Raw genomic sequence first — 26,830 nt, 5'->3', positions numbered from 1 at the left:
AGATCCCTAGAGCCCTGCACATCCCAGTCTGGAAGCCAGTTTCGTTGGAGTTCCAGCTGAAAGCTTTGCAAAGGGACTGACACAGGTGTTTGCAGAGACTGAAACATGTTTGGTCATCTGCATCTGTGTGTAAAACTAACTGTGGATGTAAAACAAGGATGTGTTTGTCAAACATTCCTGCTTGAAACATGAGTCAGGGTGAGTTTGGTAAGGGTGCTGACGTGAGAGAGATGTGTTACACCTCTGGTGTTTGAAAGAGGGTTGGAATCAATTGACTGAGGTGTAATGGAACACAAGCCCTGTGAGGAGAGGCTGAGGGAGCTGGGGCTGCTTAGCCTGGAGAAGAGGAGACTCAGGGGAGACCTTCTTGCTCTCTACAACTCCCTGAAGGGAGGTTGTAGCCAGGTGGGGGTTGGTCTCTTCTCCCAGGGAGGCAACCAGCGCCAGAACAAGAGGACACAGTCTCAAGCTGTGCCAGGGGAAGTTTAGGCTGGGGGTGAGGAGAAAGCTCTTCACTGAGAGAGTTGTTAGCCATTGGAATGTGCTGCCCAGGGAGGTGGTGGAGTCACCATCACTGGAGGTGTTCAGGAGGAGACTTGATAGGGTGCTTGGTTGCATGGTTTAGTTGATTAGGTGGTGTTGGATGATAGGTTGGACTTGATGATCTTGAAGGTCTCTTCCAACCTGGTCTGATCTGGGTCTGGTCTATTCTAGTCTAGTCTAGTCTAGTCTATTCTACTCTACTCTACTCTACTCTACTCTAATCCCAGCTGCCATTGGTTCCTCTGCTTTTAGGGCAAGTAGGCTCAATTCTTGCAGGTTGCACTCACAGATTGCATCAGGTTGGAAGGGAGTCTCAAAGGGCATCCTGTCCAACCTCCCTGCACTCAGCAGGGACACCTCCAGCTACAGCAGGCTGCACAGGGCCACATCCAGTCTGAGCTTGAATGCCTCCAGGGACAGGGCCTCAACCACATCCCTGGGCAGCCTGTTCCAGTGTTTCACCACTCTCACTGTGCAGAACTTCCTCCTAAACCTGCCCTGCTCCAGTGTTAAGCCATTGCCCCTCATCCTGTCCCCACAGGCCCTTCTGACCAGTCCTGTATGTCCCCTTCAGATATTGATATGTAGCTCTAAGGTCTCCTCAGAGCCTTCTCCAGGCTGAACAGCCCTGATTCTTTCAGCCTGTCTTCATGCAAGAGGTGCTGCAGCCCTCTGAGCATCTTGGTGGCCCCCTCTAGACTCCCTCCAGCAGGTGTCATGTGTGGGGTGCCCCAGAGCTGGGCAGAGTCTTCTGGAAATGCTGTGAGAAGAAGTACTGCACGTTTTTGCACCTCCAGGGCACAGCGGGGCACACTTACACGTTAGCTTGGCACTGAGTGTAGCCTCAGACTGCCATTGCTCTGCAAGAGCAGGACGATGCCATCTCCCTCGCGCCCTCACTGTGTCACAGAATCACCAAGGTTGGAAGAGACCTCAGAGATCAAGTCCAACCTGTCACCACAGACCTCATGACTAGACCATGGCACCAAGTGCCACATCCAATCCCCTCTTGAACACCTCCAGGGATGGTGACTCCACCACCTCCCCAGGCAGCACATTCCAATGGCCAACAACTCTCTCAGTGAAGAACTTTCTCCTCACCTCCAGCCTAAACCTCCCCTGGCACAGCTTGAGACTGTGTCCTCTTGTTCTGGTGCTTGAGACTGTGTCCTTTTGTTCTGGTGCTGCTTGCCTGGGAGAAGAGACCAACTCCCTCCTGGCTACAACCTCCCTTCAGGTAGTTGTAGAGAGCAAGAAGGTCTCCCCTGAGCCTCTTCTTCTCCAGGCTAAGCAACCCCAGCTCCCTCAGCCTCTCCTCACAGGGCTGTGCTCCAGACTCCTCCCCAGCTTTGTTGCCTTCTCTGGACACCTTCCAGCATCTCAATGTCCTTCTTAAACTGAGGAGCCCAGAACTGGACACAGGCCTCAAGGTGTGGCCTAAGCAGTGCTGAGCACAGGGCACAATGACTTCCCTGCTCCTGCTGGCCACACTATTCCTGATGCAGGCCAGGTTGCCATTGGCCTTCTTTAAATAGCCCTGGGATGCCTTAGGAGTGTTCAACATGCAGCTCCTTCCTGTGGAACAGGACGTGGAACTGCTGTGTGAACATCTGTTCTCTGAATGCTGTGAGTTGATTTGATTCAGGGCCTGTTTGATTGCCTCCTCTGCTCAGAGCTCAGAGCTGGTGTGGGCTCTGTGGAGCAGATGCATGGCACGTGTGGAGAGTGCCTTCAGAGGCTGCAGCACAGCCCTGCCACTCAGTGGCACCTGGGATTCATCCAAAGCACAAATACTTTCTTTCTCTCTTTTTGTTTATCTCAGTCCAGACACTTTTTAGCTCTTGCCACCCTTATGCCTTAGTGCCATGGGCTGCAGCTTGAATCAGAGTTGCCTTTTACATGTATGCAGCTTCTGCCGGCCTTCTGTGACGAGGTCACAGCATTAACAGATGGAAGCTGAACAGCTGAGGTCATTTACCTGCACCTGAGCAAACCTTCAACAATGTCCCCCACCACATCCTGGGCTCCAGGCTGGAGCAGGATGGGTTCCATGGATGGACCATTCAGTGGGGAGTGAACTGGCTTGATGGCCACACCCAAAGGCTGGCTGTCAATGGGTCCATGTCCAAGTGGAGGACTGTGACAACATTCCCTTCCCTTCCCTTCCCTTCCCTTCCCTTCCCTTCCCTTCCCTTCCCTTCCCTTCCCTTCCCTTCCCTTCCCTTCCCTTCCCTTCCCTTCCCTTCCCTTCCCTTCCCTTCCCTTCCCTTCCCTTCCCTTCCCTTCCCTTCCCTTCCCTTCCCTTCCCTTCCCTTCCCTTCCCTTCCCTTCCCTTCCCTTCCCTTCCCTTCCCTTCCCTTCCCTTCCCTTCCCTTCCCTTCCCTTCCCTTCCCTTCCCTTCCCTTCCCTTCCCTTCCCTTCCCTTCCCTTCCCTTCCCTTCCCTTCCCTTCCCTTCCCTTCCCTTCCCTTCCCTTCCCTTCCCTTCCCTGACATAACCTTCCCTTCCCTGACATAACCTTCCCTGACATAACCTTCCCAAACCATACCAAACCATCCCTTCCAAAACTTTCCCTTTCCTTCCCTTCCCAAACGTTCCCTAACATTCCATTCCCTAGACAAGCAGAGTCCCTCAGGGATCAGTCCTGGCACCAGGCTTGTTTAACATCTTTGTTGGTGCCATGGACAGTGGCATTGAGTGCACCCTCAGCAAGTTTGCTGATGACACCAAGCTGTGTGGTGCAGCTGACAGCTGGAGGGAAGGATCCATCCAGAGGGACCTGGACAGGCTGCAGAGCTGGGCCCAGAACAACCTCAGGAGGTTCAACAAGACCAAGGGCAAAGGTCCTGCAGCTGGCTCAGGGCAATCCCAAGCACCAATATAGGCTGGGCAGGGACTGGCTTGAGAGCAGCCCTGAAGAAAAGGCCTTGGGGGTGCTGGGGGAGGAGAAGCTCAACAGGAGCCAGCAGTGAGCACTTGCAGCCCAGAGAGCCAAGCAGAGCCTGGGCTGCAGCAAGAGAAGTGTGGCCAGCAGGGCCAGGGAGGGGATTCTGCCCCTCTGCTCCACTCTGCTGAGACCACAGCTGGAGCTCTGTGTCCAGTTCTGGAGCCCCTAGCACAGGAAGGATCTGGAGGTGCTGGAAGGTGTCCAGAGAAGGGCCATGAGAATGAGCAGAGGGCTGGAGCTGCTCTGCTGTGGAGACAGACTGAGGGAGTTGGGGCTGTGCAGTCTGGAGAAGAGAAGGCTCTGAGGAGACCTCATTGTGGCCTTCCAGTGTTTGAAGGGGGCTACAAGAAAGCTTGGGAGGGACTTCTGAGGGTGTCAGGGAGTGATAGGACTGGGGGGGATGGAACAAAACTAGATGTGGGGAGATTGAGATTGGATGTTAGGAAGAAGTTGTTCCCCATGAGGGTGGTGAGAGACTGGCACAGGTTGCCCAGGGAGGTGGTGGAAGCCTCCTGCCTGGAGGTGTTTGCAGCCAGGCTGGCTGTGGCTGTGAGCAAGCTGCTGTAGTGTGAGGTGTCCCTTGCAACTCTGACAATTCTGTGACTTCTGCATTGGGGCTGTGCAAGAAGAGGCAGAGTGCTTGAGGGAAAACTCCCTGACATTCCTTGCTTGCTTACAATGTGGAAGTTCAGGTACAGAGGTGTTGAGTAACTTGACAGGTCTCATGATCCCCAAATATCCCCAAATCATCCCAACCTAACAGTAGCTGCCACAGAAAAAGAGAGGGGCGGACCCCGGTCTCCTTGTTCCAAATCACACTGATCCCACCCCTGGACTGACTGTGGCTGCTGAGGGGATTCACTGAGCTGCAGTGGAGGAGAATCATAGAATCAGAGAATTGTCAGGGCTGGAAGGGACCTCAAGGCTCAGCCAGTTCCAATCCCCCTGCCATGCCCAGGGACACCTCACACTACAGCAGCTTGCTCACAGCCACAGCCAGCCTGGCTGCAAACACCTCCAGGCAGGAGGCTTCCACCACCTCCCTGGGCAGCCTGTGCCAGGCTCTCACCACCCTCCTGGGGAACAACTTCTTCCTAACATCCAATCTCAATCTCCCCACATCTAGTTTTGTTCTATACCCCCAGTCCTATCACTCCCTGACACCCTCAAAAGTCCTTCCCCAGCTTTCCTGTAGCCCCCTTCAGACACTGGAAGGCCACAATGAGGTCTCCTGGGAGCCTTCTCTTCTCCAGACTGCACAGCCCCAACTCCCTCAGTCTGTCCTCACAGGAGAGGTGCTCCAGCCCTCTGCTCATCCTCGTGGCCCTTCTCTGGACACCTTCCAGCACCTCCAGATCCCTCTTGTCATAGGGGCTCCAGAACTGGAGGCAGTACTCCAGGTGAGGTCTCAGCAGAGTGGAGCAGGGGGGCAGAATCCCCTCCCTGGCCCTGCTGGCCACACTTCTCTTGCTGCAGCCCAGGATGTGTTTGCCTTGAGAAGCAGAGAGGGAGAAGGAAGGAGAGGGGAGCTTGTGGGTTTTGTCAGCAGCCTGCCCTGGCTCAAGCCATCCATGAAGCCACAGCTCAGGGTGCCTGCAGCCCTGCCCCCCGGAGCAGGCCACACTGCTTCTGGTGAGAGCTCTTTACAGTGCTGCAAGCTCCGGTGTAGTGCCCACTGAAAGTGCACCTTTGAGTTACGTTTTGGAGTGTTTGGCCAGGCAGCTGCTTTCCTGCTGCCCTGGGAGTCACCCAGCACTCTTAATCGATGTGTTTGCTCTCGCTGCTGCTCTGGCAGAAACCGGTTAAACGGGTTTGCCATTGGCAGGCTCCCGTCCCCTCGCTTGGATCCCGGCCCGCTTCCTGTAAATCATCACCTTCCTCAGGCTGCTGAAACCTCTCCTCCTATCAGCTAGGCTGTGCTTTGGATCTTGCAACTTAAGGCCTTGCTTTCTGAAGCAGAGAGAGAAAGCTTTCTTCTCCTGACTGGTGTTTGCTGAAGCTTTTCCCAGCCTTGTTCAGCGTGTCCCGAGCGCTGCCGAGCCCCTGCTGCCGGCAGGAGGGACCTCCCACCTGCTACAGTTCAGCCGTGGGTCACAGAACCCAGGCTGGCTGATCTGCTCTTCGGGACAGCAATGAGTGGCCACGACTGCCTGATCTTGCTCACACTGTGGTGCACACACAGATCCTGTTACTTATTATTTTCACTCCAAACTGATTAACAGCAGAGCTCAGAATTTAGTTGCAGTTCACCTTCCAGGGTCTCAGCAAAGCTCGAATCTGGAATACTGTGTCCAGTTCTGGGCCCCTCAGGTCAAGAAGGACCTCAGGGAACTGCTTGAGAGAGTCCAGCACAGAGGAAGGCAGTGGAACATCTCCCTGCTGAGGACAGGCTGAGGGAGCTGGGGCTTGGAGCTTGGAGCAGAGGAGCCTGAGGGGTGACCTCACTGATGGTGATAAAGATGTGCAGGGCAGTGTGGGGAGGACAGAGCCAGGCTGTGCTCAGGGATGTCCAAGGACAGCACAAGGGGCACTGGGGGCAAGCTGGAGCAGAGGAGGTGCCATGGAAACAGAAGGGAAAACTTTTTCCCTATGAGGGTTCCAGAGCCCTGGAGCAGGCTGCCCAAGAGAGGTTGTGGAGTCTCCTGCTGTGGAGACATTCAGCACCTTCCTGGATGTGTTCCTGTGTGAGCTGCCCTGGGTGAGCCTGCTCTGGCAGTGAGGGTTGGACTGGAGAATCATTAGAGATCCCTTCCAACCCTAACATTCTTTGTGTATGGTCAGTGAGCAGCAAGGGTTGAAATCATCTTTGTACTTGTTAGAATTCTGGTTATCCTGCCACTTAGTACTAATCACTTCAGCTGCACATAGGGTTACTCCAGATCCTCTGCTCCCTTTCCCAAGGTCTGGGTTCCTGTCCTTGCTGGCAGAATGTTGCCACCCCCCCTCTCACCAGGATGGATTTCATTTTCTTCTTGTCTCTCACAACTACCTGGGGGGAGGTTGGAGCGAGGAGGGGACAGCCTCTTCTCCTTGGTGACAAGTGACAGCATTAGAGGAAATGGTTCCAAGCTGCACCAGGGGAGGGTCAGGCTGGATATTAGGAAATGCTTCTTCACTGGAAAGGCTCTCAAGTATTGAAATGCTCTGCCCAGGGCAGTGCTGGAGTCACCATCCCTGGAGGTGTTTAAGCAGCCTGTGGAGCTGGCGCTTAGAGGCATGGTTTAGTGTTGAGCATTCAGTGCTGGCACAAAGGTAGAACTGGATGCCCTTGAAGGTCTCTACCAACCAAACTGATGCTGTGATTCTCTGCTTCCCATGCTCATTTCTTTAATGCTTTTCCTTTCTCCCCAGTCTTTCCTTATATTCTTTTTCCATCCTCATTGTCTGGTATGTCAAATCAGGAGTTCTGTCACTAGGGTACCCAGTAGGTGTGAAGTGCACTCTTCCTGCCATCAGTTAAATGGTTCCTAGTTCATGATCACAGAATCGCAGTATCACCAAGGTTGGAAAAGACCTCAGAGATCATCAAGTCCAGCCTATCACCCAGCACCTCATGACTACTAAACCATGGCACCAAGTGCCACATCCAATCCCCTCCTGAACACCTCCAGGGATGGGGACTCCACCACCTCCCTGGGCAGCACATTCCAATGGCTAACAACTCTCTCAGTGAAGAACTTTCTCCTCACCCCCAGCCTAAACCTCCCCTGGCACATCTTGAGACTGTGTCCTCTTGTTCTGGTGCTGGGTGCCTGGGAGAAGAGACCAACCCCCACCTGGCTACAACCTCCCTTCAGGGAGTTGGAGAGAGCAAGAAGGTCTCCCCTGAGCCTCCTCTTCTCCAGGCTAAGCAACCCCAGCTCCCTCAGCCTCTCCTCACAGGGCTGTGCTCCAGACCCCTCCCCAGCTTTGTTGCCCTTCTCTGGACACCTTCAAGTGTCTCAATGTCCTTCTTAAACTGAGGAGCCCAGAACTGGACACAGGCTTCAAGGTGTGGCCTAACCAGTGCTGAGTCCAGGGCACAATGACTTCCCTGCTCCTGCTGGCCACACTCTTCCTGATGCAGGCCAGGATGCCATTGGCCTTCTTGGCCAGCTGGGCACACTGCAGGCTCATGTTTAGGTGGCTGTCAATCAGCACCCCCAGGTCCCTCTCTGTTTGACAGCTCTCCAGCCACTCTGACTCCATGATGAGTCAGAATAGAATAGAATAGAATAGAATAGAATAGAATAGAATAGAATAGAATAGAATAGAATAGAATAGAATAGACCAGACCAGGTTGGAAGAGACCTTTGAGATCATTGAGTCCAACCTATCACCCAGCAGCATCTAATCAACTTAACCATGGTACCAAGCACCCCATCCAGTCTCTTTGTAACCACCTCCAGTGATGGTGACTCCACCACCTCCCTGGGCAGCACCTTCCAATGGCCAATCTCTCTTGCTGGGAAGAATTCCTTCCTAACATCCAGGCTAAACCTCCCCTGGCACAGCTTGAGACTGTGTCCTCTTGTTCTGGTGCTGGTTGCCAGTGCTGTTTTGTCTCAGCACAAACTTACCATGAGCAGCCCAGGAAAGGAAATGCAGCACTCTGTGTAAGATGAATGCAGACTCTCTGTGATTATTTGCAATGCCAATGGCTGTGTCCTTCATCAAGATAACCTGGGATCTTGTTTTCTTTCTTTTCTAGATGTGCTGTGCTTGCCCACATTAGGGACAGCAAAGGAAGAAGCAGCCCAGGGAGAACCTGACTGCCCTGTGAAATATTTCAGTGTTGTGTGGTGTAAGGCATCAAAGAAGAAGCACAAGAAGTGGGAAGGTGATGCTGTTCTCATTGCAAAAGGAAAGTCAGTAATACTGAAAGACATGGAAGGCAAAGACATTGGAAAAGGTACTGCAGATTTGCATGGAATCATTGAATGAGTTGGGTTGGAAGGGACCTCCAAAGGTCATCCAGTCCAACCCCCCTGCAGTCTGCAGGGGCAGCCTCAACTGGATCAGGTTGAGCCTGACCTTAAATACCTCCAGGGATGGGGCCTCAACTACCTCCCGGGGCAGCCTGTTCCAGTGTTCCACCACCCTTGTGGTAAAGAAATTGTTCCTAACATCCAATCCAATTCTCTTCCCTAATTGAATGACTTCTATGAGTGAAGGCTTCTGTATGTGAGCAACCAGCTTGAAATGTCTGTGTATTGAATCCCAGAGACACAGCTCTTGAGGGCATTCAGAGTTTCACATACCAATAGCAGACTGAAGGATGAAGAAATAAACCAGCAGGGCTTGGGGAAGAAGGAGACAGACAGCAAGCTTTGTGTTTCTTATATCTAAGGCAGATGCTTGGGGGAGGCTGGGGCAGGCTTAATACCATTATTCATAGCAACACCAAATGCTAGTTCCAGGAGAGGATCTAGAAATGAATGGCTTAACTACCTCAGCAGAGATGCCAAGTGAGGGTTTTGATTGCATTGGAAAAGGTAGAATAGAATAGAATAGAATAGAATAGAATAGAATAGAATAGAATAGAATAGAATAGAATAGAATAGAATAGAATAGAATAGAATAGAATAGAATAGAATAGAATTAACCAGGTTGGAAGAGACCTTGGAGATCATCGCGTTCAAGCCATCACCCAGCACCATCTGATCAACTAAACCATGGCTCCAAGTGTCTCAGCCAGGTTCTTGCTAAACACCTTCAGGGATGGTGACTCCACCACCTCCCTGGGCAGCACATTCCAATGGCCAATCTCTCTTGCTGGGAACAATTTCTTCCTCACCTCCAGCCTAAACTTCCCCTGGCACAGCTTGAGACTGTGTCCTCTTGTTCTGGTGCTGGGTGCTTGGGAGAAGAGACCAACCCCCACCTGGCTACAGCCTCCCTTCAGGGAGTTGTAGAGAGCAAGAAGGTCTCCCCTGAGCCTCCTCTTCTCCAGGTTAAGCAACCCCAGCTCCCTCAGCCTCTCCTCACAGGGCTGTGCTCCAGACCCCTCCCCAGCTTTGTTGCCCTTCTCTGGACACCTTCAAGAGTCTCAACATCTTTCCTAAACTGAGGGGCCCAGAACTGGACACAGGACTCAAGGTGTGGCCTAACCAGTGCTGAATACAGGGCAGAATGACTTCCCTGCTCCTGCTGGCCACACTGTTCCTGATGCGGGCCAGGATGCCATTGGCTGCCTGGGCACACTGCAGGCTCATGTTCAGCCTACTCTCAACCAGCACCTCCAGGTCCCTCTCTGCCTGGCTGCTCTCAGCCACTCTGCCCCAGCCTGCAGCACTGCATGGGGTTGCTGTGGCCAATGTGTAGAGCAATGTGTTGGAATTAGGAGAAAATACAGAGGTAAGCTTCCTGTAGATAATCCAACCAGCAGCCTGGGGAACTTTAGAGGCTGGATCTGGGCTTTTCAGCCAGGCAAACAGCTACAACTCTTGTCTTTGTTGGAAAGACAAGCAAGCAGCAACATTTTGCAGCCCAGCCAAAGTCAGCTGTGGAGGCAATTTTTAGTCTTGCAGTTCTAGCAGCAGCTGCTGCTGTAAGGCACAGTTTGGGCTCTTATCAGAGTTAAAAATAAGCTTTGCAAACTGCAGGCTGCAGTCAACTCCAAGCATTAATTTTTTTCCCCCCCCGAAAGCAAAACAGGAATTAACTTTGCTAACTGAGCCAAAGATATTGTTGTGAGGCAGGAGGCTTGGACAAAATGTTTGCCACAAAATGTGATTAGATTAAATTTGGGGCTGGTGAGCTGATTTATCTGCTTTATTGTTACAAGCAGGGTACTGGGAGCCTTGTTAGGCCCAGGCAATTATGATTTGCAAATGAAGCCTGTGGCTGAGAAGTGCATTTGAATTTATTGATAGCAAAGCAATGCATCACAGCATCACAGCATCACTGAGGTTGGAAGAGACCTCAAAGATCATCAAATTCAAGCTGTCACCACAGACCTCATGACTAAACCATGGCGCCAAGTGCCACATCCAATCCCCTCTTGAACACCTCCAGGGATGGTGACTCCACCACCTCCCTGGGCAGCACATTCCAATGGCTAACAACTCTCTCTGTGAAGAACTTTTCTCCTCACCTCCAGCCTAAACTTCCCCTGGCACAGCTTGAGACTGTGTCCTCTTGTTCTGGGGCTGGTTGCCTGGGAGAAGAGACCAACCCTCACCTGGCTACAACCTCCCTTCAAGGAGTTGTAGAGAGCAAGAAGGTCTCCCCTGAGCCTCCTCTTCTCCAGGCTAAGCAACCCCAGCTCCCTCAGCCTCTCCTCACAGGGCTGTGCTCAAAGCCTCTCCCCAGCCTTGTTGCCCTTCTCTGGACGCTTTCAAGTGTCTCAATGCCCTTCCTAAGCTGAGGAGCCCAGAACTGGACACAGGACTCAAGGTGTGGCCTAACCAGTGCTGAGCACAGGGCAGAATGACTTCCCTGCTCCTGCTGGCCACACTGTTCCTGATGCAGGCCAGGATGCCATTGACCTGTATGTGCAGGCTTGCTTGGTTTGAGAAAGGCAGAGGGGAAGGGAGTCATGCCTGGACTCCACCTACCACCACTCTCTTGTGGTTTCATGTTGTCAAGCCCTGTCTTCCTGAATTAGCAGAAAACACAGCAGAAAAAGGAATATTCTGATTTGCACTGGTAAAAGCCTCTCTGCTGTGCTTGGTGGTGGTAGGGAGCATGATGCTGTCAATGCCATTGGTGCTGACTTAGAATCACAGAATCAGCCAGGTTGGAAAAGACCTCAGAGATCATTAAGTCCAACCTGTCACCCAACACCTCATGACAACTAAACCATGGCACCAAGTGCCACATCCAATCCCCTCTTGAACCCCTCCAGGGATGGTGACTCCACCACCTCCCTGGGCAGCACATTCCAATGACAAATGACTCTCTCAGTGAGGAACTTTCTCCTCACCTTGAGACTAAACTTCCCCTGGCACAGCTTGAGACTGTGTCCTCTTGTTCTGGTGCTGGTTGCCTGCCTAGGAGAAGAGACCAACCCCCTCCTGGCTACAACCTCCCTTCAGGGAGTTGCAGAGAGCAAGAAGGTCTCCCCTGAGCCTCCTCTTCTCCAGGCTAAGCAACCCCAGCTCCCTCTGCCTCTCCTCACAGGGCTGTGCTCCAGACCCCTCCCCAGCTTTGTTGCCCTTCTCTGGACACCTTCCAGCAAGTCAACCTCCTTCCTAAACTGAGGAGCCCAGATCTGGACACAGGACTCAAGGTGTGGCCTAACCAGTGCCCAGGCTGAGTTCCTGTCAGTGCCAGTTTTAGTGATGTGAGTTTTAAATTCCTGGCAATTACTCTACAAGCCCTAGGGAAGGCCCAGGGGGTGGTGCTTACCTCCAGAATGGTGTTGGATGCTAGGAAGCTTTCAGTGGGTGTGAAGGAGCAACCAGCATTGTTGGTTTTGAATGGGAAGAACAGGGCAAAGGATGACTTTATTGTTTTTTTCTGTAGGCACACGAGGGCTGGATCTAAGAAGGCGAAGGGGAACCTTGTAGCTCACAGGCTGTTGCTTGTTTTGAGGCTAAAGAACATTCTGCTTTGTGGCCAGCAGGGCAAGAGAAGGGATTCTGCCCCTTTGCTCTGCTCTGCTGAGACCCCACCTCAAGTACTGTGTCCAGTTCTGGTGTCCCCAGCGGTAGAAGGACACAGAGCTGCTGGAGTGAGTCCAGAGGAGGCCACAAAGCTGATCCAAGGGCTGGAGCAGCTCTGCTGTGAGGACAGGCTGAGGGAGCTGGGGGTGTTCAGCCTTAGAGCTGCCTTCCAGTAGCTGAAGGGATCCTGGAGGAAGGCTGCAGAGGGACTTTTCCTGAGTGTGTCTAGAGGCAGGCCAAGGGGGAATGGTTTGAAGCTGAGGGAGATCAGGGTTAGACTGGAGCTGAGGAAGGAGTTCTTCAGTCTGAGGTTTCTCAGGGAGGTTGTGGCTGCCTCCCCCCGATGATGTTTAAGGCCAGGTTGGATGAGGCCTTGAGCAGTGAGTCTAGTCAAGAGGCATCCCTGCCTATGGTGTGGAGGTTGGAGCAGATGATCTCTGAGGTCCCTTCCAGCCTAAGCCATTCTGTGCTTCTGTGCCTTTCTCCCCTGCAAATCTCCTAATTCCTTCAGAGTGTATTACAAAGAATTCAGGAAGTGCTCTCTTGTAATCTGCTGTGTGGTACAGAGACAGTTATTTCTGGCAGCTGCATACCTATCTGAACTTTGTAGGGTTGCCTTTCTGAAGTTCCTCTCTGTCCTTAAAGCTTGTCCTGGCTTAGACCTGGACTCTGCAGACTGGAATGCAGCTGTGTTCAGCTGTATGCTCAGCCTGAAGCTGTGCAGAGGTAATGACAGCAAACCAAAATGCAGAGCAAAGGCACGGTCTTAGCTGCCCTCTCCGGGCACCTCCCTGAGGAGGGCCATCTGCATTTCTTGTGTTCTGGCATGTCCAGCTCCTTCCTGAAAGCAAGCAGTGTTCTTTCAAGGACCAAGCAAGGTTCACTGGGTGCTTTTGGAAGACATTTAGAGAAAGGGGAAGAAAAATACCTCCCTTTTGCAATTGGCCAGGCATTTGTTGAATCTGTGAAAGACCTCAACAAATTTTTTTCTCCTAAAGGAATTCAAATCCAAGATTTTCCCCACCCAATACTGCTGCAAGTGGGAGACCTGAGCTTTGCAGCAGTCTTTCCAGGTTGTGTTTGTGAGATAGATCTGTGCAAAGCCTTGGCTCTCTCACAGGTGAGTGCTTTCACTGCTGCTCTACAGTCAAGCTTTTGCACCCAGCTAAGGATCCAAGTCTGAGAATTCAAAGTGCCACAAAGTGCCACAAATCTGGGGGTGCTGGTTGACAGCTGCCTAAACATGAGCCTGCAGTGTGCCCAGGGGGCCAAGAAGGCCAATGGCATCCTGGCCTGCATCAGGAAGAGTGTGGCCAGCAGGAGCAGGGAAGTCATTGTGCCCTGTGCTCAGCACTGGTTAGGCCACACCTTGAGTCCTGTGTCCAGTTCTGGGCTCCTCAGTTTAAGAAGGACATTGAGACACTTGAAGGTGTCCAGAGAAGGGCAACAAGGCTGGGGAGGGGTCTGGGGCACAGCCCTGTGAGGAGAGGCTGAGGGAGCTGAGGTTGCTTAGCCTGGAGAAGAGGAGGCTCAGGGGAGACCTTCTTGCTCTCTCCAACTCCCTGAAGGGAGGTTGTAGCCAGGTGGGGGTTGGTCTCTTCTCCCAGGCAAGGAGCACCAGAACAAGAGGACACAGTCTCAAGCTGTGCCAGAGGAGGTTTAGGCTGGAGGTTAGGAAGCAATTCTTCCTAGAGAGAGAGATTGCCCATTGGAATGTGCTGCCTAGGGAACTGGTGGAGTCCCCATCCCTGGAGGTGTTCAAGAGGGGATTGGATGTGGCACTTGGTGCCACAGTTCAGTCATGAGGTCCGTGGTGACAGGTTGGACTTGATCTTTGAGGTCTCTTCCAACCTTGGTGATTCTGTGATTCTGTGAAATTCAACACATGCCTGAGTCCAGTTCTGAGTGGAGATGTGGCTTTGACCTTGCTGGGTTCAGCAAATACATAATACATGTCAGCTGTGTCTTCTGTGAGAGCTTCAAGCCCTAGAATGCTGTTGAGAAGAAGGAGCCACCATTACTTCCTACATCTGTAGCTGAACAGAAAGCAGCAGCTGTAGCTGTCTGTTCTAATGAGGCTGATGGTAGCTGCTCAGGCTGAGTCCCTAAGGGGACATTACAAAAGAATGCATCACTTCCCTGGTAGGTTTGTGAATGAGCAAACTCTTCAGCTGATTGATAGATCCTGGCAATCATCAGGGCATGGGCAGAAGTCAAGATCTCAGATGCATATGAATCCTTAATTGTAACAGGCTAATTCAGAATGATGTTGCAGAATCACAGAATCTGTCAGAGTTCAAGGGAGAGCCATGAGGATCAGTGGGGGACTTGAGCATCTCCCCTGTGAAGAGAGGCTGAGAGCCCTGGGGCTGTTGAGTCTGGAGAAGAGAAGGCTGAGAGGGATCTGATCAATGTCTATCAATAGCTGAGGGGTGGGGGTCAAGTGGAGGGGGCCAAGCTCTACAGGGTGGTGTGCAGTAAGAAGCCAAGGAACAATGGATACAAACTTGAACAGAGAAGGATTCAGCTCAACATGAGGAAAAACTTCTTTGGTGTGAGGGTGGCAGAGCCCTGGAGCAGGCTGCCCAGAGAGGTTGTGGAGTCTCCTTCTCTGGAGCCTTTCCAACCCCACCTGGATGCATTGCTGTGCAGACTGCCCTGGGTGATGCTGCTCTGGCAGGGGGATTGGACTGGATGATCTCTGGAGGTCCCTTCCGACCTCTCATGTGCTGTGATGCTGTGAATCTTAGGGGCTGGAAGGGACCTCAAAAGCTCATCCAGTCCAACCCCCCTGCCAGAGCAGGAGCACCTAGTGCAGATCACACAGGAACACATCCAGGTGGGTTTTGAATGTCTCCAGAGAGGGAGACTCCACAACCCCCCTGGGCAGTCTGTCCCAGGGCTCTGGCACCCTCACAGGGAAAAAAATCCTTCCTCCTGTTTCCATGGAACTTCCTCTGCCTCAGCTTCCACCACTGCCCCTTGTGCTGGCACTGGGCATCACCCAGCAGAGCCTGGCTCCAGCCTCTGGGCACTCACCCTGCACAGCTTTATCAACAGGAATGAGGTCACCCTCAGGCTCCTCCTCTCCAAGTTACAGAGCCCTCAGCTCCCTCAGGCTCTCCTCATCAGGAAGATCTTCCATTTTTGTGACTCTGTGCTGGGCTCTCTCAAGCAGTTCCTTGAGGTCCTTCTTGACCTGAGGTTCCCAGAACTGGACACAATCTTCCAGCTGTGGCCTCCCCAGGGCAGAGCAGAGGGGGAGGGAACAAGATGTCTCAACAAGAACACCCCAAGATTCTCTTGCTATTGATCTAAGGAGATCTGGGGGTGCTCTTGTTGGGCCATGAAAGGAAGGAAATGGTCTAGAATGGTCATCACTAGTTTTGAGCAAGTTTACAACTAAAGCAAGCTGCTGTGTTTGATGAAATGGGACTGGGTTCTGTTAAATTCCTTCAAATGGGTGTTTGGCATTCAGTAGAATTGATTGGGGATTAGAATGAGTGCATATTTGCTCATATATTTTACCATCTGAACCTGGTTGCTAGCACTCAGATGTCAAACTCTGGTAAGCAGGGAGATGAGTCTACATGTGCAGCAATTGAGATGCTTGAGAATCAAATCACACAGGATGGTAGAGGTTGAGAAGTGACCTCAAAAAAAATCACCAAATACCTCAAAAGATCAGCAAATACCTGCTCACAGTTTTGCTTTTCCTCCCTGCAGATGGCATCCTGGCCTGCATCAGGAACAGTGTGGCCAGCAGGAGCAGGGAAGTCATTCTGTCCCTGTACACTGCACTGGTTAGGCCACACCTTGAGTCCTGTGTCCAGTTCTGGGCTCCTCAGTTTAGGAAAGATGTTGAGATGCTGGAATATATCCAGAGAAGGGCAACAAAGCTGGGGAGGGGTCTGGAGCACAGCCCTGTGAGGAGAGGCTGAGGGAGCTGGGGTTGCTTAGCCTGGAGAAGAGGAGGCTCAGGGGAGACCTTCTTGCTCTCTACAACTCCCTGAAGGGAGGTTGTAGCCAGGAAGGGGTTGGTCTCTTCTCCCAGGCAAGCAGCACCAGAAGAAGAGGACACAGTCTCAAGCTGTGCCAGGGGAAGTTTAGGCTGGAGGTAAGGAAGAAGTTCTTCCCAGAAAGAGATTGGCCACTGGAATGTGCTGCCCAGGGAGGTGGTGGAGTCACCATCACTGGAGGTGTTTAGGAAGAGCCTGGCTGAGGCACTTGGTGCCATGGTTTAGTTGATTAAGTGGTGTTGGGTGATAGGTTGGACTTGATGATCTCGAAGGTCTGTTCCAACCTCGTCTATTCTATTCTATTCTATTCTATTCTATTCTATTCTATTCTATTCTATTCTATTCTATTCTATTCTATTCTATTCTATTCTATTCTATTCTATTCTATTCTATTCTATTCTATTCTATTCTATTCTATTCCACTCCACTCCACTCCACTCCACTCCACTCCACTCCACTCCACTCCACTCCACTCTATGCTATTCTATGCTATTCTGTTCTCTGCTACTGGTGTTAAGGAAGCAGTCTTTGCTGTGTTGTCCTATCTGATGAGTCTTTTGGTCTCATTTTAGGTTCTGGCTATAAATCTAAGGAGCTGGAGAGTCTCGAAGAAGGCCAAACACTGATGGTTGGAGGAAAAGAAATCGAAGTGATGGGTGTGATTTCAGCAGATGACTTCAGCAGTGGCAGATGTTTCCAAGCTGGAATAGGGACTCATGACACAGTCCCAGCTGCTCACTCTCAAGCCAGTCTGAAATCATTCTGTAAACCATTCAAAGCTGTCTGTCAAGGCAGCACTAAAGAGAATATCCCCAAAGGGCCTCAAAGCTGCAAACCTCGCCACGATCCCAGCGCTTCAAGTGAGAGTCAGGCTCTTAAGTTTCTTTAAGCACCCTCTGGCTCTCAAAAAGCCATTGGGTGTGCCACCAAAACATTCACTTTCCCCAGTGTGTTACTGAAGAACTTCTGACACACACTGCTGCTGTTTCTAGTGAGGAGTTTTGGCACTTGGAGCCATGGTTTAGTTGTCAGGAGGTGTTGGGTGACAGGTTGGACTTGGTGATCTCTGAGGTCTTTTCCAACCTTATTGATTCTCTGATTCCATGAAATACTCTGCACTGCATGAAATTTGGCATAGCTGCACAAGGCTGCAGAAACAAGTTACAGTGAGAGTTCTGCCAAGAAAAGTGAGTTTATTGATCAGGGAAACAGTTTGACACATTCTGTAAGTTCCAGATGAGTTCCAGCTTCCCCCAGGGGGCAATGAGGCACTGACATCATACAGCAGCACGGTAATTACAGTGGGGGATCAGTAATAGAGAGGTTAAGCTTGTTTCATGGAATCATGGAAAGGTTTAGGTTGGAAGGGACCACCAAAGGTCATCCATTCCAACCCCTCTGCACTCAGCAGGGACATCCTCCACTAGATCAGGTTGCCCAGAGCCTTGCTGAGCCTGGCCTTGAATATCTCTGGGAATGGGGCCTCCAGTTCCTCCCTGGGCAACCTGATATGCTGGTGGTAAATGCATTTTCTGTCTGAGAATGGCCAATATATTAAACAGCATTTCTAGCAGGCATTAGCTTCACAGCTTCACAGACTACACTGGGCTGGAAGGGGCCCTCAAAGGACATCTTGCCCAAACCCCCTGCACTCAGCAGGGTCACTTCCAACTAGAGCAGGCTGCCCAGGGTCACATCCAGTCTGATCTTGAATGTCTCCAGGGACAGGGCCTCAACCACATCCCTGGGCAGCCTGTTCCAGTGTATCACCACTCTCACTGTGCAGAACTTCCTCCTGATGGCCAACCTGACTCTGCCCTGCTCCAGTTTCAAACCATTGCCTCTCATCCTATCCCCACAGGCCCTTCTGAACAGTCCCTCCCCAGCCTTCCTGTAGATCCCCTTCAGATACTGAAATGTAGCTCCAAGGTTTCCCAGGAGCCTTCCATTCTCCAGGCTGAACAGCCCCAATTCTTTCAGCCTGTCTCCACAGCAGAGGTTTTCCAGCCCTCTGATCATCTTGGTGGCCTGCTCCTGACTATGTCTGTCAGGTCCATGTCTCTCTCGCATTGGGGGCCCCAGAGCTGGCCACAGTACTGCAGGTGAGGTCTCAGCAGAGCAGAGTGGCAGAATCTCCTCTCTCAACCTGCTGGCCACACTTTGACTTTTTGTCTGTAGCTGAGTTGGAGAAATAACACCCCTTGGGACCCCTGGATGACAGACTAGAAGTAGTGGGTTTGTACCATACCTGCCTATGTTTTGAACTTCCAGATGCCCTGGTGATGCCCAAACCAAGTGCCAGCCATCAGTGGATGCTCAACAAGGCTGGGCTGCCTGTGGTGGATGTGGTCGTGGATCCTTACATTGCAAATAATCTCAGACCACACCAGAGGGAAGGAATTATCTTTCTGTATGAATGTGTGATGGGAATGAGGTAAGAGAAACATTATTATCCTGTTCTCTTGGGATCATAGGATGTTAGGGGTTGGAAGGGACCTCCCAGGGTCCCTTCCAGGCCAGAGCAGGAGCATAGAATCCAGCACAGGTCACACAGGAACACATCTAGATGGGGCTTGAAAGTCTCCAGAGAAGGAGACTCCACAACCCCTCTGGGCAGCTTATTCCAGTGCTCTGTGACCCTCACAGTGAGGAAGTTCCTCCTCATGGTGAGGTGGAACCTCCTGTGCTGGAGTTTCCATCCATTGCTCTTTGTCCTACCCCAGGGTGCAACTGAGCAGAGCCTGTCCCCTCCCTCCTGACCCCCAGCCCTCAGATAGTTACAAACATTGCTTAAATCCCCTCTCAGTCTTCTCTTCTCCAGACTTCCAGTGCCTGCCATGTTTTCTGTCCAAAATGAGACAATTTGAATGGGGAGATTTGAGGAACTGTTCCATTACTTAGTGATTTTCCAGGAGGAAAGGCTGTTTTCTGCCCTGGATGTAGCACCATGCTTCCTGGGACCTTGCCAGATGTGATGAGAAGCCAGTGCACCAAAAGGCCTCTCAGTTCTCCTGCAAACACCAGGTCTTGTAAACACAGATGCAGTCTGTGGATGTGGTCACAAAGCCTTTGGCACAGCCTCCCACAGCACCCTCCTGGAAAGGCTGGCAGCCCATGGCTTTGACATGTGCACCCTTTGCTGGCTTAGAAACTGGCTGGGTGGCCTGGCACAGGGAGTGGTTGTGAATGCTGTGGCATCCAGGTGCTGTCCAGTGACTGGTGGTGTCCCCCAGGGGTCAGTGCTGGGCCCAGTTCTATTCAACAACTTCATTCATAGAATCATAGAATCAATAAGGTTGGAAAAGACCTCAGAGATCATCCAGTCCAACCTAGCACCCTACACCTCCTATGGCTCCAAGTGCCACATCCAATCCCCTCTTGAACACCTCCAGGGATGGTGACTCCACCACTTCCCTAGGCAGCACATTCCAATGGGCAATCTCTCTCTCTAGGAAGAATTGCTTCCTAACCTCCAGCCTAAACGTCCTCTGGCACAGCTTGAGACTGTGTCCTCTTCTTCTGGTGCTGGGTGCCTGGGAGAAGAGACCAACCCCTTCCTGGCCTCAACCTCCCTTCAGGGAGTTATAGAGAGCAAGAAGGTCTCCCCTGAGCCTCCTCTTCTCCAGGCTAAGCAACCCCAGCTCCCTCAGCCTCTCCTCACAGGGCTGTGCTCCAGACCCCTCCCCACCTTTGTTGCCCTTCTCTGGACACCTTCAAGTGTCTCAATATCTGAGGAGCCCAGAACTGGACACAGGACTCAAGGTGTGGCCTAACCAGTGCTGAGCACAGGGCACAATGACCTCCCTGCTCCTGCTGGCCACACTGTTCCTGATGCAGGCCAGGATGCCATTGGCCTTCTTGCCCCCCTGGGCACACTGCTGGCTCATGTTCACCTGCTGTCAACCAGTACCCCCAGGTCCCTTTCTGTTTGGCAGCTCTTCAGCCACTCTGACCCCAGCCTGTAGCTCTGCATGGGGTTGTTGTGACCACAGTGCAGCACCCAGCACTTGGACTTGTTGGATGCCATCATGAAGGAGCTGTTGAAAAATATGCAGCACCCTTTCTGAAAGTGCTTTCCCAACAGGTTTCTTAAGGTATAGAGAAATCAATAACAACATGTCAGACAATGTTTTGAATTCTGGCAGAAGATTTCAACTCTTTGTTTTCAGAGATCAAGTTTTCCAGGTCAAGTTCTTCCTCTAAGGTCTTCTGGTCTAACTGAGTGAGTAGAGCATAATAAGCATGAATAGGTTCTTTACACTTCAGTAATCAACCACAGGAAGCAATTCCCTAAGCCAGCTGTGACCTCCCAAGTTGTCTTTCCAGTTGTCCCCTACCACCTAAAACTCTGTCTTGCAGAGTGAGTGGCAGGTTTGGAGCCATTCTTGCTGATGAAATGGGCTTAGGCAAAACCTTGCAGTGCATCGCTCTGGTCTGGACCCTTCTGCGCCAGGGGCCCTACGGCTGCAGGCCTGTGCTCAAGAGAGCTCTGATTGTCACCCCTGGCAGCCTGGTGAAGAACTGGAGAAAGGAATTTCAGAAGTGGTTGGGAAGTGAAAGGATCAAAGTCTTCACAGTTGATCAGGTAAGATGTATTTCCAAACAGGGATTAAGTCATTGCTTTTGGTTTTGGGGGCTCACAATAGAGGACTGCCCAGGGAGGTGGTGGAGTCCCCATCCCTGGAGGTGTTCAAGAGGGGATTGGATGTGGCACTTGGTGCCATGGTCTAGTCATGGGGTCTGTGGTGACAGGTTGGACTTGATGATCTTTGAGGTCTCTTCCAGCCTTGGTGATACTGTGTGATTCTGTGACTTATGATTTTCTTCCTCATCTCTTTCAACCAGAGACAAAGCTTTGTAATTCTCTCTTAACAGGTCTGTGTAGTCCTTTGTTTTTCCTTCAAGTAATTGCTCATATGGGCATTGAGCTATCAGTAACCAGGTCAGAATTCAAGCTCACCTGCCTGTGTAGCATGTGTCTGTCTTATAGTATAGTAGTATCATAGTATAGAATCAGTCAGGGTTGAAAGGGACCACAGGGATCATCCAGTTCCAACCCCCCTGCCATGGGCAGGGACACCCCACACTAGATCAGCCTGGCCACAGCCTCATCCAGCCTGAGCTTAAACACCTCCAGGGACAGGGCCCCAACCACCTCCCTGGACAACCCATTCCAGGGCTTCACCACTCTCATGGTGAAGAACTTCCTCCTCACCTCCAGCCTGAATCTCCCCAAAAGTCTTACTTTTCCTGAGGCTTCATCTTTGACGCTGGGGAAGTTGCCATGCTCCTCTGTGTTGCCTCTTTGGTTTAAGGCAGAGCTTTCTGTTGTCTGTCAAAGTGCACAGCCTCCCTGCTCTAGGAACCAGAGCATCTCCCTTGACTGATTTGTGCTCTGTTTCTCTGGTAGTCGCTTTTGTTCTCAACTGAAAACTTTTCCCTCTGATTCATCTGGTTTAGGTTACTGCAGAAGATGATTCCCTTTACTGCAACTGTCAGCAATTAAGTTACTGTAGGGATGGTTTAAAGTCTTTTGAGTTGCCAAGCCTGGAGTCTCAGTGTTAGAAAGTGTGACTGTCTCTTGTCTCTAGAAGAATGCAGACAACCACTGATTATTATTACTGTAATAGTAAACCTTAATAAAGAAGAGAGATGATGCTGATCCCTCCTCCTCCTACAGCAGAACTTTTCCTTTGATAATGACACTCCCAAGGTCCTGAAGGGCCCTGATGCCTCCCATGTGCTCAGGGCATATCACATCTTTTAACCTCCTTAGTATGAGTTTAGAGTCCTGCCTTTATCTTTGAATCACAAACATCTCTTCCTCCTTTACTGCAAAGACTAAAAGTTCAAGCACAGACTCTGTGCTTCAGTGGCCTTTATTGACCATGTCAGGCAGGAAGGCTCCGGGCAAAATGAGAGGTGAGGGAGTTCAGGAGTGAGGCTGTAGCATCACTGACTGAGGGCTTTCTCTGAAAGCACATCTTGCTCTGGGTACCCAGTGAGGCTTTCTTGCCATGTAACTCTTCCCATTAAGCATGGCTCAATATCTCAGCCAGAGGGTTGGGTCCCCTTGGAACAGGCATTCCTGAAGCTGTGAACAGGAGACTTAAATACAGAATTAACCAGGTTGGAAAAGAGCTTTGAGATCATCAAGTCCAACCTATCACCCAACACCATCTGATCAACTCAACCATGGCACCAAGTGCCTCATCCAGGCTCCTCCTAAACACCTCCAGTGATGGTGACTCCACCACCTCCCTGGGCAGCCCATCCCAATGGCCAATCTCTCTTTCTACGAAGAATTTCTTCCTTACACCCAGCCTGAACCTCCCCTGGCACAGCTTGAGACTGTGTCCTCTTGTTCTGGGGCTGGTTGCTTGAGAGAAGAGACCAACCCCTTCCTGGCTACAACCTCCATTCAGGGAGTTGTAGAGAGCAAGAAGGTCTCCCCTGAGCCTCCTCTTCTCCAGGCTAAGCAAGCCCAGCTCCCTCAGCCTCTCCTCACAGGGCTGTGCTCCAGACCCCTCCCCAGCTTTGTTGCCCTTCCCTGGACACCTTCCAGCATCTCAACATCTTTCCTAAACTGAGGGGCCCAGAACTGGACACAGGACTCAAGGTGTAGCCTAAGCAGTGCTGAGCACAGGGCAGAATGACTTTCCTGCTCCTACTGGCCACACTGTTCCTGATGCAGGCCAGGATGCCATTGGCCTTCTTGGCCACCTGGGCGCACTGCTGGCTCATGTTTAGGTGGCTGTCAATCAGCACCCCCAGGTCCCTCTCTGCCTGGCTGCTCTCAGCCACTCTGACCCCAGCCTGTAGCTCTGCCTGGGGTTGCTGTGGCCAAAGTGCTTGTTTAGCATACTGGCTTCCCTCAGCAATCTGCCATACCTACACTTTTTTCCTGCTGCTCTCTATCTGAATTGTGCTAGTGGGAGGAAGTGGAGACCTTACAGTGTCTGCATTGGTGCTTACCACAGAGATACAGATGTTTGTTTTCCAAAGTTAGTTTGTAATCTAATGGCTCCATACAAGTCAAGGGAAGAAACAAATGGCACTTCATGCTAAAGATGACTCAGTTCCTACATCAACCAAATCTCCTTTGAGTTTCTTGCACTCTCCTCATTGTCTGGATGAATACTTCAGCTGAGGTGGAAGTTTCCACACTGCTTTTAAACTTCTCTCACAGAGTGCACAAAGCATTGCAACAATAATCCTTTGAATTCCACTTTGTCTTGTCACACCCTTGAAATTACTTGGAAAACCCTCCTCATCCTCCACTGAGGACAATCCACCTGGCTGCCTGAGTAAGAGGTGCTCCTTGCATTGTTTGCTTTTCTTACTGACTTGTTTCAAGATGTGGAAATGAAGCAAACTGTCCTGGCAGGAACTGTAATGAAGTGTAGGTTAGAATAAGAAACATGGACTCACACAGACTCACAGAATGTTAGGGGATGGATGGGACCTCAGAAGCTCATCCAGTCCAACCTCCCTGCCAGAGCAGCATCACCCAGGGCAGGTCACACAGGAACTCATCCAGGTGGGTCTTGGAAGTCTCCAGAGAAGGAGACTCCACAACCTCTCTGGGCAGCCTGCTCCAGGGCTCCAGCACCATAAAGAAGTTTCTCCTCATGTTGAGGTGGAACCTCCTGTGCTCCAGCTTGTACCTGTTGCTCCTTGTCCTGTCACAGGGCACCACCAAAAAGAAACCATCGCTTCATCCTGACACCCACCCCTCAGATATTGATAGATATTGATAAGATGCTGTCCCAGCCTTCTCTTCTCCAGACTGGACAGCCCCAGGGCTCTCAGTCTTTCCTCATAGCAGAGATATTCAAGTCCCCCAGTCATCCTCAGAGCTCTCTGTTGAACTCTTTCCAGCAGGTCCCTGTCTCTCTTGAACTGGGGAGCCCAGAACTGGACACAGTATTCCAGGTGTGGTCTCAGCAGGGCAGAGCAGAGGGGGAGGAGAACCTCCCTAGCCCTGCTGGCCACACTTTGCTGCACCTCAGGACGCCCTTGGCCCTCTTGGCCTCAAGGGCACATAGCTGTCCCATGCACAGCTTGCTGTCCTATGCAGAACTTGCTGTCCACTAGGACTCCAAGGTCTGTGTCCACGGAGCTCCTTTCCAGCAAGACAGCTCCTAGTCTGTACTGATGCCTGCTGTTGTTTCTCCCCAGATGCACATGTCCTTACTGTACTTAGGGGCAATGGACTGAAGCTGGAGGTGGGGAGATTCAGGCTGGAGGTGAGGAGGAAGTTCTTCCCCATGAGAGTGGTGAAGCCCTGGAATGGGTTGTCCAGGGAGGTGGTTGGGGCCCTGTCCCTGGAGGTGTTTAAGGCCAGGCTGGATGAGGCTGTGGCCAGGCTGATCTAGTGTGGGGTGTCCCTGCCCATGGCAGGGGGTTGGAACTAGATGATCCTTGTGGTCCCTTCCAACCCTGAACGATACTATGATACTGTGATACTATGATACTTCATGAGGTTCCCCTTTGCCCAGCTCTCAGCCTGTCCAGATCTCACTGGGTGGCAGCACAGCCTGAGAGGGGGTGTCACCCCTCCCAGTCTGGCATCATCATCATCATGCTGAGAATTTCTAACAGAACTGAACACAAGGCAGAAGAGAGCATAGCAAAATAGAACCTGGCAACATTTACACCTGAAGAGGTAGCTGGAAATAATGGAACACTTAGTGGCAGGTTTTATGAACAATGTGGGGAGGAGAAAGCCTGAGCTTGCTGACAGCTCCTCTGCCCCAAACTGACAGCAGCTTTCCTGTTCTCTGCATTTAAAGAATGTAAAGGTTCTTACTCATCTCATTAGAGCCTTCTGGATGGAGGACACTCAGCGGCTTTTAAGATGGTGTTCCCAACTAGCAAGGGATACATTGTCATGCAAAAGGAAGACACAGGAGGACTTGCCTGGGGTATAATGAGGGAGTTCAAAATCATTTGCAGCCTACTCCTCCAGAAAAACAGCAATTACCATACTGCTATTTCTGCAGTAGAACTTGAAAGGAAGAGCTTGTCTCAGAGGTTTTTTTTTCCCCTCTCCTTGCCTATGAGGAATACACTCAAAGAACTGACAGACTTCTGAAGATGTGTGAGGCATGTTTTCCTCACTTTCATGCTGAGGCTTCACCAGCTGATCCTAACCTGTCAGTAACACACTCCTCAAAAAACCAGGAGAGGAGCTGCTTGTAAAATGCATTCACAGATTGCATCAGGTTAGAAGGAAGCCTCAAAGGGCATCTTGTCCAACCCCCCTGCACTCAGCAGGGACACCTCCAGCTACAGCAGGCTGCACAGGGCCACATCCAGTCTGACTTTGAATGTCTCCAGGGACAGGGCCTCAACCACATCCCTGGGCAGCCTGTTCCAGTGTTTCACCACTCTCACTGTGCAGAACTTCCTCCTGATGACCAACCTAAATCTGCCCTGCTCCAGTTTCAAACCGTTGCCTCTCATCCTATCCCCACAGGCCCTTCTGAACAGTCCCTCCCCAGCCTTCCTGTACATCCCCTCCAGATACTGAAATGCAGCTCTAAGGTCTCCCCAGAGCCTTCTCCTCTCCAGGTGGAACAGTTCCAGTTCTTTTTGCCTGTCTCCTTAGCAGAGGTGCTGCAGCCCTCTGATCACTTTGGTGGCCTCCTCCAGACCTGCTCCAGCAGCTCCAAGTCCCCCTTATGCTGAGGGCACCAGAACTGGAGGCAGTGCTGTTGGGGGTCTCAGGAGAGCAGAGTAGGTGTGCAGAATCCCCTCCCTCATCCATCCATCTCTCTCTTGTGTTGTTGCAGTTTATTTCTGGTACAAGGCAATTGTCATATGGAGGACATGGCTTGTAAAATGAAGATGTCCCCACAGATGTTGCACTTAGGTCTCCTTAAGGCCTTAAGTTATCAACATCCACATGTGTTTGAAGGAATCTCTCCTATACGTGTTTGCAAAGTGAGATGTCTACTGGGGTTAAAATCAAAGTATCTGGAGGATTTGTTAATTAATAGATTCATAGAATGGGTGGGGTTGGAAAGGACCTTAGAGATCATACAATTCCAACCCCCTGCCATGGGCAGGGACACCTCCCACCAGCCCAGGTTGCTCAAGGCCTCATCCAACCTGGCCTTGAGCACCTCCAGGGAAGGAACACCCACAACCTCCCTGGGCAACCTGTGCCAGTGTCTCACCACCCTCACTGGAAAGAATTTCTTCCTGATCTCCAGTCTCAATCTGCCCTCCTCAAGCTTCAATCCCTTCCCTCTCATCCTATCTCTACAGGCTCTTCTCAGAAGTCCCTTCCCAGCTCTTCTGTAGCCCTCTTCAGGTACTGGGAAACTTCTCTAACTTCTTCCCAGAGTCTTCTCTTCTCCAGGCTGAACAGCCCCAACTCTCTCAGCCTCAGGGGGGAGGTTCTCCAGCCCTCTGATCATCTTCATGGCCTCCTCCAGATCTGCTCCAGCAGCTCCAAGTCCCCCTTATGCTGAGGGCACCAGAACTGGAGGCAGTGCTGTTGGGGGTCTCAGGAGAGCAGAGTAGGTGTGCAGAATCCCCTCCCTCATCCTGCTGAGCATTGCTTCCTGATTCAGCATGGTTTTAATTGACACTTCACCATCTACACTGGGTTTGGATGAGTGCAGAGAAGGGTCTGCTCCAGCAGGAGCTCTGGGACATCCTGGAGCTCTTAACACTGATTGGCAATTGCTCCATATGTGGCTCTGGGCAACTCCCTTAAACCTG

The 26,830-nt window shown here is 51.5% G+C and overlaps 1 protein-coding gene across 1 annotated transcript in view; it reads left to right on the top strand.

The window, feature by feature from the left end:
• The window catches only part of RAD54B (RAD54 homolog B), a 90,087-nt gene that overhangs the window by 43,989 nt on the left and 19,268 nt on the right, over window positions 1-26,830 (top strand). The window contains exons 4-7 of the mRNA XM_068164366.1: window positions 8,180-8,380; window positions 16,669-16,956; window positions 18,368-18,530; window positions 20,456-20,681. Of these exons, the coding sequence (XP_068020467.1) occupies window positions 8,180-8,380; window positions 16,669-16,956; window positions 18,368-18,530; window positions 20,456-20,681 (878 nt within the window). The remainder of the gene's footprint in view (window positions 1-8,179; window positions 8,381-16,668; window positions 16,957-18,367; window positions 18,531-20,455; window positions 20,682-26,830) is intronic.

The sequence above is a fragment of the Melanerpes formicivorus genome, unplaced genomic scaffold (assembly GCF_026170545.1).
Source record: "Melanerpes formicivorus ecotype bairdi unplaced genomic scaffold, bMelFor1.0.p_v2 SCAF_79, whole genome shotgun sequence".
NCBI classification, from domain to species: domain Eukaryota; kingdom Metazoa; phylum Chordata; class Aves; order Piciformes; family Picidae; genus Melanerpes; species Melanerpes formicivorus.
This window is presented reverse-complemented; position numbering and strand designations above follow the sequence as displayed.